Raw genomic sequence first — 13264 nt, 5'->3', positions numbered from 1 at the left:
GTCTAGGTATGGGAAAACGTGAATTTCTGGTCTTCTTAGATGAGCTGCGACTACTGCCAAGCACTTTGTGAAAACCCTGGTTGCGGTAGTTACTCCGAATGGGAGAACCTTGAATTGATAATGCCGACCCTCTACCACAAACCTGAGGTATTTCCGGTGATCAGGGTGTATGTGAATATGGAAATAAGCGTCTTTCAAGTCCAGAGTGTATATAAAAATTCACCTTGTTGAAGCAGTGGGAGCACTTGCTGAAGTGTGACCACGTGAAAATGGTCCGACTGAATGTATAGATTTAGTTCTCTGAGGTCTAGTATAGGTCTGACAGAACCATCCTTTTTGGGAATTAAGAAGTACAGGGAGTATACCCCGGTCCATTGGTACTGTAAGGGGACTAGCTCTATAGCATGTTTTTCCAAAAGAGAGAGAACCTCCTGTCTGAGGAGGGTGATATGTTCTTGGGATATTGTATGTGCTCTTGGAGGAATATTTGGGTGAATGTCTGTAAGCTCCAGACAGTAACCATTTGGATATTTTGTAGTACCCACTTGTCTAAGGTTACTGAATTCCAGACAGGTAGGAATTGAGAGACACGTCCCCCGACAGGAATGGAATGTTCGGGGGTGCCTGAAGGGAGTCACTGTTTGTTTGCAGGGGAAGTGCGTGTTGAGTTGGCTCTACCTCTTCCCTTCCTGTTGTTTCTGCTAAAACACCCTTGTAAGTAGCCTCTTGATGAGGGTGATTGGTTATTACCCTTGTAAGAAGTGGAGGGAGTTTCTGTGGATACATTCTTGGAACCATCCCTGTAAAAGGAGCGACAAAAGGAGCCCCTATGTGTAGATGACTGCAAAGCCCTCATGGACTTTGCGACCTCTGTCTTTTCTCATTTTCTCCAGCGAGGTATCAACTGCTGGGCCAAATAGATGTTCTTTATCAAATGGTTGATTGAGAATGGACGTTTGCACCTCAGGCTTGAATCCTGAGATTCTCAACCAAGCATGACTGCGTAGTAGTACGCTAGTGTTTATTGCACGAGCTGCCGTGTCTGCTGTGTCTAGTGCACATCTGATAGAAGTATTAGTAATGAGTTTAGCTTCCTGGATAAGATCATTAGCCCTAGCCTTATGCTCGTCAGGGAGAAATTGCATGAGCTTTTCTAGCTCATCATAATGAGCCCTATCATACTGGGCCAACAAAGCTTGTGTATTAGCAATTCGCCAATAATTGGCCGCTTGAGAAGCTACTCTTTTGCCCGAGGCATCAATTAGCTTGGACTCCTTGTCAGGAGGAGGGGCCTCACCTGTGGTCTGTGAGTTAGCTCTCTTACGTGCATTGGAAACCACATTAGAGTCTAAGGGCAACTGACCTTTGATGTAAGTGAGGTCAATAGGTGCAGGCTTATATTTTTTCTCCACTCTAGGTGTGATTATTCCTGCCCTCACAGATCTTTGAAAATTTCATCTGCGTGCTTTAACATGCCTTTAAGCATTGGCACTGTATGAGTGGAACTTAGGGTCGCAAATAGAAAGTCCTCTTCTAATGGCTCCTTATGTAGCTCCACCCCGTGATATTGAGCAACTTTGTTAAGTAACTCAATATATCCAATGTTTTCATCAGGTGGGGAGGGTCTGGACGCATATAGATCAGGGTCATTATCTGTGTTTGTGTCAGTGTGATAATCCTTTTAGGGGTCAGTGTCCTGTGGCCTATCTTGATCCTCATCCCCATCCCCGGCATCCTGTGGGTCAGGTGATAGCGGTGGTGAATTTGTGGGTGTAATAAGTGAGTTGGGATCAGTAGGGGAAGGAAGTGGAATGTAAGGTGGAGAAGGGTTAGTACCCACACTTTTCCTTTTGAGAGGAATGTGGTAGTCCTCTAGCTGGTCTATTTTCAGTTTTTTTGGAAGAGTGGCATGGATATGTCCTGTTTCTGGGTGTATCACCAGCTTTTTCTGCTTCGGATCCGACGGCCTCGCATCGGGCCGAGGTTCTTTAGACTGAGTGTCTTTGTCCTTACTCGCCGGTGTTGGCATCGAAGGTTTCGGTTCCGACGCTTTCGGTGCCGAAGGTGGAATTTTCGATACCGATGGGATTGGCAGCGAGAGATGTTTCGGTTTGGCTTCCTGTGCCAAAGGTGTTGGTTGGGAACCGATATGGGGCCGACTCGAGCCTGAGCCACAAGGTCTTTGTGTTTCGGTGCCAAGTCCCGGGGCGGGGTGTCCGAAACTTTTTGTCGGTGCCGACCTTGGCCTGAAGGCAGAGGTGGGACCGGGGACTTTTTCTTTGTTTGTTGAGAGGCCAAGAGGATATCTTTACTCACGGTACGTTGAGCCGGAGTAACCTGTTCCTCTTCTCCCATGTCGGAGTCAGCTTCGTACAGGGAGATATGATGTTGTTCTTCCTTGGCCCCTTGAGCGTGACGTTATGTGTTGGAATCCTCACCGAGGATGTCTGGTGCGCAGCCACTTTGATGTTGCATCTCGTGACGTCGAGCCCGAAGGTCACGAAGCGTCTTCGTCGATCGAAACGATCGGCATGCGTCGGAGTCTTTCTCGTCATGTTCTGGGGATAGGCAGAGGTGGCACACTTTGTGCAAGTCGGTGCGTGGAACTTTAGCACGACACCCGGGGAAGAGTTTGAAAGGAGTCCGTTCCATCGAATGCTAGCGCTGTCGGTGTGGGTAGACCCTACGGCCCGCCACAAGTTTTCCGATCGAAGTTGTCTTGAGTTGAGACAAAATGCGAAGAATGGGGAATCGTGATCGATAATACCATCGAGGGTAGTGGATTGCACGTCGAAGGGGTCTGAGAAACGGTGCCAAACCAGAGCGCAGCAATACACATCCGAACCGGATGGCGGAAAAAACAATCTAACAATGGAGTCAATGCCCATGCGCACTATCACCGAAAGAAGAAGTCACCAACCTAGTGACTCCAAAGACTTCTTCGAAGAAAAACAAAGTGCAAATATCCGTACCCAACACCAGATGGCAAGCTATGCACAGCATGTGATCTACAGCTCACATGCCTCAAACAGAACCTTTAACACCCTGGCTGTTAAGGCTTTATCCACCCCCAGTGCTGAGCCCTTTTTTGATGTTCAAGCTCAAGCCTTCTTAGCCTTTCTTCCAGAAAATTATCCAGGCTAAACTCATAAACCGCAACACTACATATCTGTCAAGCTGGTCAGAACACTGGTCTTTGGTTGACCTAGAGACAACACAACCCAGGGGTTAAAATGTACTAATTGTATTCCCCCGCACGACTTTCACGTTATGCTGGACTGAACTACATGTTCCAAACCCATTCGCCCATTCAATGCTCAGGTAGATTATCATGGTAGAACTATTTAGGATCACAATCCGATGCAGGCTGGGTTTAATTGGGGAAAGGGGCATTCTCTGATCTTAACCAAGCAGAGAGACCCAAGCACAAGGACTCAGCTTTCCACACTAGCCCCACAGAAAAATTGGAGACTACTGTGAAGACAACTGAAAAACCACTTCCTCTCTAGAAACTGAAATGGAAGCAATCAAAGATGTGACTAGAAACCACTGTGGTGGTGGGCTGTCACTAAGCCATTGACAAAGAATTGGAAACAGTAGAAAACTCGGTATTCTTATTCGAAAGCAGTCCAATATATGATCCTGCTCTCAGAGGCACTCATAAAAGCTGCGGACACAGAGCAGTATTTCTTACTCGAGGAACTCCACCGTATCAATTATGCCATGCATGCACCCAAAGCCCACTAAGAGGGGAGGGACACGTCAAACACGCTGTTGGCATGGATTATTTAACAGGAACACCTACACAACCTGCTTTAGTCTATATAAACCGCACCAGGCAAATCCCTGCACAACAAATTTGAGATTCAAAGTTTCACAAATATTATGAAATACTGTACAGTACCACCAACCATAGTGCAGTGGAGTGGAGTGGACGGATTCCTAAATGTAATACTGCTACCTCACGTCCACTATGAACTGCAACAAGAGATGGATGCCCCTATATCCAGTAACGAAATAAGTGAGGCAATATGTGCCCTGGCAATGGACAAAACACCTGGTCTCAATTGACTTCCATTGAAAGTTTAGCAGGCATACTCTGAATTACTGATGTGCTACAAGTTAACTGCCATAAGTCTTGACTATTTACTCTCTTCCTTAGCACTCCGGAGGTACAGTCAGACCTGGGCAGGGGAAGCACTCAACTGGAAGGATGTCTCTTGCTGCTTCCTGAGAATCAGAATGTATCACTCTGAACAGGATTTATTTGATGGAATCTCACCAAAGAGGTTTCAGCTCTGACTTTTTCAACATATTGGGTATTCTAAAGGTACCCAGGGCTTGTGGATTCCCCTGTAGGGAACCAACTATATAATCAATATATAGCACTACTCGTTTTTTTGTTGAAAATGTGGGGAAAAAGTGCTGTGTAATAAAAACTCATTGGATTGGTCCACGGCACTCAGACCAATCACAACGCTGCATTGCAGCGTTGTTTTTGGCACAGGGAAGCCTGTGTGCCGGGGTGCTCCCTACAACTTCTTCTGGACTGGGGTCAGAAAGAGAAACGGAGACGGAGGAGAGGCATCAGAAAAGGTAAGATTAAAAAAAAAAAAAAATTAAAACCCGGTCTCACCACCCCCGTTCTCTTCCACCCGCCACTGAGAATAGGTCACCCCTATTCCCAAAAAAAAAACAAATGTGGACCTGTCTGACCTCAGTAATTACGCCCAGTCGCCAACATCCCGACACTAGCAAAGCGATTAGAGAAATACATACACCTACAACTCTGCAATTACATTAAGCAATTTCAACTCCTTGATCATCACCAATATGGATTCAGAACCGGTCATATCACTGAAACTGCTCTAACACACATTTTCAATGACACCCTGAGACGCCTAGACCTGAACAAACCCTACCTACGTATACTACTTGATCTCTCCTCTGCTTTTGATACGGTCAAAAAATATTATATGATTGACCTTCTTGAGAATAGGATGGGACTATCTGGCCCGTCTTAAATAGAGCACAAAGAATCAAAGTCAATCATACCCTATCTGACACCTCACCAGTCAAAATTGGAGTACCTCAAGGATCCACACTCTCACCCACCTTATTCAACTTGCTTATGGAACATCTTACTGAACTTCTGAAGCTTTCAAACATTCCCTACCACACGTATGCAGATGATACACAATTGTATATGAAAATGTCCTCTCCCGAAGACGCCAAACTGCTCAACTGCACCCTTCTGAAAACAGCAATGGCTGACCAACAGTCACCTCATGCTTAACATTCTAAAAACTGAATTCCTACTGATTGCCTGATAAAAGAATAGCTCGAACAACGTATGGCTCAACGGGCTAACGTTTGGAAGGCAATCATGGAGAGAAATTCAATTCATAATAACAAATGTTATAATATTTTGTGATCAAACACTTCTCTTGATAAAAACTCTACCCTACTTCAGTGGCTGGGCACAGTGCTCAGGACACAAAAGACCCCAAAAAGCATAAAGGTCACCTCAACATTTCCTGTAAAAAACACAAAAGACCTGTTTTGGCGATGGAGGTAGCTGCATTATTAGGGTCCAGGCTCAACCGCCATCCAGGTAACTACCAAACCCAGACATTTGGAAAATCTAGGGTGATGTGTCTTGAATGGATCGTTCAATGTTTTCCAACCTACAATGTCTGTCACGGCATTGTGAGTAAGAAAACATAATGAAATCCACACAACAATGCCCTGCAGGGTAAAATAGGATTCAACATAGGGTACACCACAATAAGCTCCCCCGGAGGTCTAGTTTACAGAAATGTCAGAGTTTGGAAGTTTTCCAAACGTGGCAGTCAAGCTAGAGCCAAAACAGTGCAGCCATTCAGCGTTCCAAGTAAGTGAAAAGTTGGATTTTCACCCACTCTGCCAGTCCACATGTCAAAACTATGTCCCAAAGAGCCCACATTTCTCACTTGCCAAGTAGATGGTGATGCTGTGTGCTCCAGTGGTAAACTTCCAATCAACCCTGGGGAAGGGCACAGAAGGACTATTATGACCATTCTGTGGTAGTGGCACAGTATGATGCCTTGGCAGGCTGCTTTAATCCTTTTTCTTAACCATTTTTCCCTGGGGCTACTGGGCTCTCGCAACACCTCCCACCCCATGTGCCTCCCCCACCCCTAACAATAAAAAGTAAAGATGTCATTACCTGGTGTTCTAGTGTGGTTTCTACCCTCATCCCAGGGGCAATATGAGGTAAACACTGCCAATCTGGCCAGCCAGCGATAGCACAAATACTATTACTCCTGTTGGGGTGCACAGCACAATGCATCCTATCAGCAAAAACAGTAAAGATGCCATTCCCTGGTGCCCAGTGGAGTGGAGTGGATCCTTGCTTGGGGATCCTGTCCACGAGGCAATGCCCTAACAGAGATGCACTAGGGAGACACAGAACTAGAAATGGGATATTATTCCCTTTAGAAAGCTGCCTCTCTGTCTTGATAGGTGCTCGGAGCACATAGTAATGTACCCACGGCATCCGATCAAAAGTGAAAGCAAACTGATCCACTGACGTAGTGTATTTCCCTTATGTTTCGCTGTGGCATTACCGCGCTGCTAGTCACAGCAAAACTAAAAAAAAAAAATATGAACTTCGGACAGGAGGGAAGCTGTTTCCTTGTGCCCCCAACTCTGACTTCAGAAAAGAAAATGTGTGTGGTGTTTTACCCAGAAACATTTTCTTTTCCAGCATGGTGGATGACCCATTAACGTTCACCACAATGTGACACTACAAAAGGATAATGTTGCATTACTGGGCTAAAAATAAAACAAACAGAAGAACATCCTATAAGCTTGCTTGGAAACGGACAGTCTTGCAAATGCCAAACTAGGTCACAAATTTGTCCTGGCTCCCGGCACAAAAGGACGTCATGAGCAGACGCCTGGTAGCAAAGATGACATCCACCAAATGCTGCAAATCAAATGCAGTCAACTGCTGCCACTTAATCTCCATGCATGCAGGAGTAGATTGTGCAGATTTGGGTGGAGGACCTTGTCTTGCTGCTGAGACAGGAGATCCTCGCAAAGGGGCAGTCTGATGGGAGTACAGATACTCTGGGCAGGAGTGGCAGAAAGGAGTGCAGGAGTCATGTGTTCCTTTCCAGCTGGGATGTATCCTCTATTGAGTGTTTGACACTGCTTTTTCTCAACGGTGGCAAAAATATCTAGTCAGGATTAAGGCGGTACATCAGCTTCCATCATCCAGAGGTGGTCCAAGAATGACTGTGCCGAGCCAGCTTTCAACAGCCAATCGCCAAGGTATGGTAATACAGGTGTCCCTAACATTCGAAGATAGGCCGCGACTACCACTATCATTTACATTAACACCCAAGGGGAGCTGGTGAGGCCAAAAGGGAGCATGGTAAAGTGCTCCTAGACTACCTTGAACCGCAAATAACTGTGGGATTACAGGACTAGTATATGAAAATATGCGTCTTGCAGGTCCAAAGACACCATCCAGTCACCTGGATTGAGAATCGCCAGTATCTGGGGCAGAGTAAGCGTGTTGACTGCATCCTTCCATAGGAAGGCATTCAGAGGCCAGAGGGTTAGAAAAGGCCTAAGACGCTGTCCTCCTTTGTAGCCAGTGAATAGGAAGAATAACAACCCTATCCCCTTTACGAGTCCAAAACTCTTTTGAAGACACCTTCAGGGAGCAACTGCCATACCTCCTGTTACAGAATTAACAGGTACTCGTAAATCTGCTCTGGTGTGAGAGGAATAGTAGGCAGGCATTGCTTAATTTGAGACTGTGGTTTCCAGCGCTTGAGAACCAGTTAAGAACACAATAATTTTTGGTAGGCACAGGGAGATTACGTGATTTGCCCAGAATCACAGGATGTTGAACCGACGCCGAGACTCGAACCTGGTTCCCCAGCTCAGAGGTCAGCAGCTCTGGCGATTGTGACCAATCCTCTCCCCGCTTGCAGGTTTCATGGTTCTGTGTTGGCCAGTGCTAACAGAAGAAATGCACTGGTGGAAGAGTCCTCCTGACAAGAGCCCCGGCACTTTCTTTTTTATACAAATGAACCCCTATGGGTAGAGCAGAAAGATAAGGTAGAGCATAGCCATTCCAAACAATTTGCAAGATTGATCTGTCTGACGTGATGGATCCCCTACCTGGAAGAAAATGTGATTGGGGAGGAAATCTAAGCCAAAAGGCACTGGCCACAGACATTTGCCCACTTGACTATTTACAGGCTGGCAAGAAAAAGGCTTCAACCAAGTATCCATAAGAATATCAGTGAGTGCATCGTTAAAAGAAAGCAAGGGCTCTGGACCAGCTGGCCCAGGCTATAAGATACCTATTAGCACATTTCTTTTGTTCTCAAAGGAGGGTAAGCTGTAATTTTAATGCCTCAGCTGCCTTCCAGGACCACCACTGCAAACTACCTACTCTATTACATTGGTGGCCCAAGTGGTGAGTAGGCAAGATGTCAATGTATAAGGAATCATCAGTATGGTGAGGGGGCAGCAAGCCATCATCATCAACATCATGGGGTGCCCTCTGCTCTGGCATAGGATCAGAATCAGAAACAAAAAGATAGTACAGCCTCTACTGATTGGTGCGACCCAGCAGAGGTACTGGGTTAGAGTCCGGGTGCATGATGAGAACGTTGGGAAGGAAGCTCTGGATAACAGCAAGAAGGCGCGGCAAGAAAGAACTGACATCAGAGCGCAAGCGTGGTGCTTATATGAGACTCTGCTCCATCACTTCCAGAGCAGTAAGGAACTATCATGGCGCCACTTAGCAGTGTGTGGAAGCAAGGCTATAAAAAGTTTCCAGATCCAGTCTGGCACCTGGAGAGGAATCTGTGGTACTGAATATCCACAAAAAAATGACTAAAAGCAGGTGCCAGGCCTGAGGATGGGCACAACATTATAGCGTGTTGAAAAGAACAACAGAGTCACTGGCAAATGTATGCACAAGAATTGGCTAAGTAGAAACACTGCCTTGATTGGGCCCCCAACGCTGGAGAGCTAATGCCCATTACAACAGAACCAGTTGAAAACAACAAATTGACATAAGATGGTTGATGCAAACATATCTACTTAAAGTGGTGCTGTGGGTGCTCCTAGCAGCTCAATACAAACGGTTTACAGCCATTGGTGCTCACACGCTATGGAGTACCAAGTGGGACTACCCACAGAAACTAAAGGATAAATCCTGAGGCAGAGGGACAGTGGCAGTTAGGAGAAGAATGACCAATCCCCTAGACAGGTTTTAGGTAGGGGGAAATAGGTCAGGGGAAACAATGTCTCTTACACAAGGACTGCTAAAGTGACGGTGTAGAGGGCTGTATATTCACGTTGCTTGGACCCACTACAGCAACCCTTCAGCCTGGAGCCTGACAAGGACATTCACAATTATACTTCATGCCATCCGGAGTTATTCGGTACTAGAATTGGGCAAGACCAGCTCTGTCCGATGCATATATTACTACTGTTTGCATATATTACCATTGTACAAACAGCATTTTGATGGAGGCGACAGGTACACAGCAGATGGGTTGCAAATGCTACATTACGTTACTATATATTATGATTATAATACTCCATGTCTATTAATGAACTTACTACCAGAATGGTGTCCTGTGCCAGAACGAAAGTCCAAAAAACTCACAAAAACACACATGCCAACCGGAAGTCACGGCTTATGGACAGTAAGTCATAAGTGCTGTGTTGCAATTCCGGAGTGGTTTCAAAACTAACATTTTCACAATTTTCCGGTCAGTGGGCAGAACAGCCATTCCTTCTCAGGCCTCACACTAATGAAATGGTGTAATTCTTTATTTAAATGCATTTTCTTTCCTCAGTTCTCATTGAGAACTCTGCAAACACACCTACATGCCTCTGTATTTCACAGGTTGTCTACATATCTTGCCTATCTACAGTATTCCTTTGTCCACTGCGGCTAGGGTTGTGTATTATAAACACTCCCAATTAAAAAAACATACATACATTACTATTATGTTTCATCAGTGCAAAACTGGAGTGGAGGAGTACTCTATACAAAGGCCAAATGTCAAAAGCCAGAATGCCATTGGGAATCCTGCCAGAAGCCAAGGAGCCAACCAGGAGCCATAACGAGCTGGGTAGCCTGACATGATCCTAAAATCCACCATCCATGCTGCAGATCAAAACTTTTTACCATCCATGACAATTTACCAAAGCAAGCATATATCATTGCAGAGGAAAATACAGTAGACTGGGGACATTGGAAAAGCAATGGAACACTCCTTACCTGTGGACATAAAGAAGGGAATTCGGAATTTTCCACTGAGGACCCTGGCCCGCAGGTTTTGGAGCGTGCTGCCATCGAATGGAAGGGCACCGCAAACCAAGACATACAAGACCACTCCCAAACTCTGTGAAACAAATAGAATAAGAATGGGGAGGTCAAAGGGTAAGGAGAGACAGATCGGACAGAGTAACTTGTCTAGAGAGCGCCTACCCTAAAATCAATGGAACTCCATTTACTCCACGAACCTTGCGCAGCTGGTGTAAAAAAACACAAACGATGACTACTACGGTCAACTACTCTGACTATTCCACTGATCCCACAATGTGGCTTTAAATGGTCCAGTGCTGCTTCTGCCTGAGACACTGGCTCTCTTCATGAAGCACTTGGTGCTACTGCAACTGGCATGCATCGGCTTCTACCCACCATGTTAGCTTTCAGACTAGCCTACAAACCATGGTTCTGCTGTAACTAGACCTGGACTACTTTTGCATGAGACATGCTCTCAAATGAACCCACAGTACTGTGGCAGCTGGCCTCCAGCCCAAGACATCAATTCACAGGCAATCCTACACAAGCTTTTGCAGTGCGGTAACTGTCCGACTGATGTTTATTACGAGATATTGCCTCAGTGTATGTAACCATCAGTCTGCACTGCTGTGGTAACTTGTCAGCCAGTGGTTCCTATCAAAGATATCAGCACTAATACTATTATATCATGCAGTCAGCTGTACTGGAATGAATCTAAGCAGGGCCTACTCTCCCAAAGTGCAGACAGTGCTCTTAGCCAATACGATCTCACTCACATAACAGGACCCAGGAACAAAAACTTGTTAGGACTGGAAATGGTGCCTCAAGTGCTCAAAAACGTCAAAGCACATTCCTAAACTTGACATTAAGATCCCCTTTGTACCTGACCACAATATACTGGATGAGAACTTGTCACTGAGAAATGACAATGGCAGCAGCTGACCCGGGTATGGTGGGGGAATGTCAACAAGGAAGGGCTCCTACAGAACAAAGATTATGAAAGTTGTTACAAACGACCTCTTTGGTCTCTGCCTGGTTCTTTTTTAGTCCCAAGCTGTGAGAACAAGCTATCAGGGTGAAGCTCATGAGAGAAGGCAGTAGCTTAGGCTACTTAAGACACTATGTAAAAGTGACGGCCACACTCCACTTGGAGGTTTCATTCAAACAGTAGTATTCTTAGAATCCTTGTTGAGTACAGAGCTCAGTTATAGGAAGGGGCTTCTAAGAAACAAACAGAAGGCGCCTTTGCTCTGGTGAAGTGGTCTAAATCCGCCAAACGTGGCACCTCCACATTTGCGAAATAGCAACTCTATCAAAAGTCTCTAACTGTCAAGGAGTAGCTCTTAGAATGAAGATAGACTTTCGGAATTCAGCAAGGTGAAAGTTCTATCTTCATTCCTTACCATACATTGCGATTTCAGAACTTTAATTGCCTAATGATGCTCTGGAACCACCAAACTCAAGCCCTCCTGAGTAAAAAGAAGTGAGGTATTCTCTTTAAGAAAGCACTACACAAACATGTTTGCCTTTGCTTATTGCATCCAGGGAAGGCCAGCTGCTGCCCAATCTGCTGTTTAAGCCCGTCGCCAAAGAACTGGATTTGCTATATTGGTTGCTCTTAAGGCACATTGACTACTCAACGAAAAGCCTCAGCTATGGGTGGTGATAAAATAGTTGGCAGGCACGATAAGGACGAACTGAGTTATTCAGACTTTAAGACCATGTTGGATCGCTCAGCTGTTAATGCTTTCACTACACATCTGCAATATGAGCATCCAACTATGGACTGCTAACCTGAACTGGAATTTTTTTTGCCAACCCTGAAACCATAATTTTAAACAGTTTACTCTGACATCACTAAACGCATATCCCCTTTACCTCCGATGTGCTTCTCAACACCTTGCCAAATAAACATGCTCATTGATACATTCACCTGGGACCTCAGGGGAAATGCATGGGGTTTGGTAAAACAGAATGCCCATTACCTACCCAAATATCCACCTTTGGCCCATCATACTCCTTCCCTTCGAAGAGCTCAGGGGCTGCGTAAGGGGGACTCCCACACCATGTCTTCAGCAGCTGCCCTGGACTGAAGAGATTGCTGAAGCCAAAGTCTGAAATGAGAAAAACACCTAGTCAACATGTGTACACACAACGTGTCAAGACTGTGGCTTAACATTTGCGTTCTCAGCAGCACCCTTCACAATAGGGTACCTTCTGCTGAAAACGCTACCTCTGAAACCCATGGATCCATGCATGAAAAGTGGTATGTTGAAGCAGTGGTGGTCTATAAAGGTCCCACATTTGAATATCTACACAACATTACAATGAAAGAGACATTTTCAAAAATAAGTAAGAGGTAGTGAGTGATGGCACTGTCCTTAATCATTCTGATTTATGAACTGGATCTAATTTTGATCCTGATTTTAATGCCACAATAGTTATTTGTTATGTGTAATTACCTAGTAAAACATGACTGATTGATTGATTGGCATCCGGGTACAGGGTGATTGCAACAAGAATACCATGCAAGTGTTTGCCTTATCACTATCATCATAATGGTACAGTCACAGTTTCTTTACCAACTGGTCAGGATTATGCGGACCCACTTACTGAACTGTGTTTGTACTCCTGCCCCACCATTATAAGACCGGCCTTCCATTTGGCCAGCGATTGAAGGTTTCTTGCTACCTCTTACTTTGCATCGCAGCAAAGAAAAGGTTAGAGAGCCGAAGTCCCAGAATCTATGGGGTGCCGGCCTGATCCTACCAGCCAGCACGCAAGCAGATAGGTGTCCTCCAAAACTGAACCAGTGTAGGGCGTGTTCAATAGGACAACTGCAGGATCACGCCGTTCTAGACCCCAACAAGTAATGTTTACCTCCGGGACATCTTTGAACAATACAGGAAGGTATTCAATGGAAGGAGACCTGCC

At 45.4% G+C, this 13264-nt stretch overlaps 1 protein-coding gene across 3 annotated transcripts in view; it reads right to left on the bottom strand.

The window, feature by feature from the left end:
- SIK3 (SIK family kinase 3) overlaps positions 1 to 13264 on the bottom strand; it is a 632054-nt gene that overhangs the window by 231980 nt on the left and 386810 nt on the right. For all 3 annotated transcript variants that reach the window (XM_085645705.1, XM_085645704.1, XM_085645703.1), the window contains exons 5-6: positions 12320 to 12444; positions 10304 to 10427 (exon numbers count right to left, since the gene is read on the bottom strand). In XM_085645705.1, the coding sequence (XP_085501831.1) occupies positions 10304 to 10427; positions 12320 to 12444 (249 nt within the window). The remainder of the gene's footprint in view (positions 1 to 10303; positions 10428 to 12319; positions 12445 to 13264) is intronic.

This window comes from Triturus cristatus, chromosome 3_1 (genome assembly GCF_964204655.1).
Source record: "Triturus cristatus chromosome 3_1, aTriCri1.1, whole genome shotgun sequence".
Taxonomy (NCBI): Eukaryota; Metazoa; Chordata; class Amphibia; order Caudata; family Salamandridae; genus Triturus; species Triturus cristatus.
The sequence above is the reverse complement of the archived record's forward strand: the minus strand, read 5'-3'. Positions and strand labels throughout refer to the sequence as shown.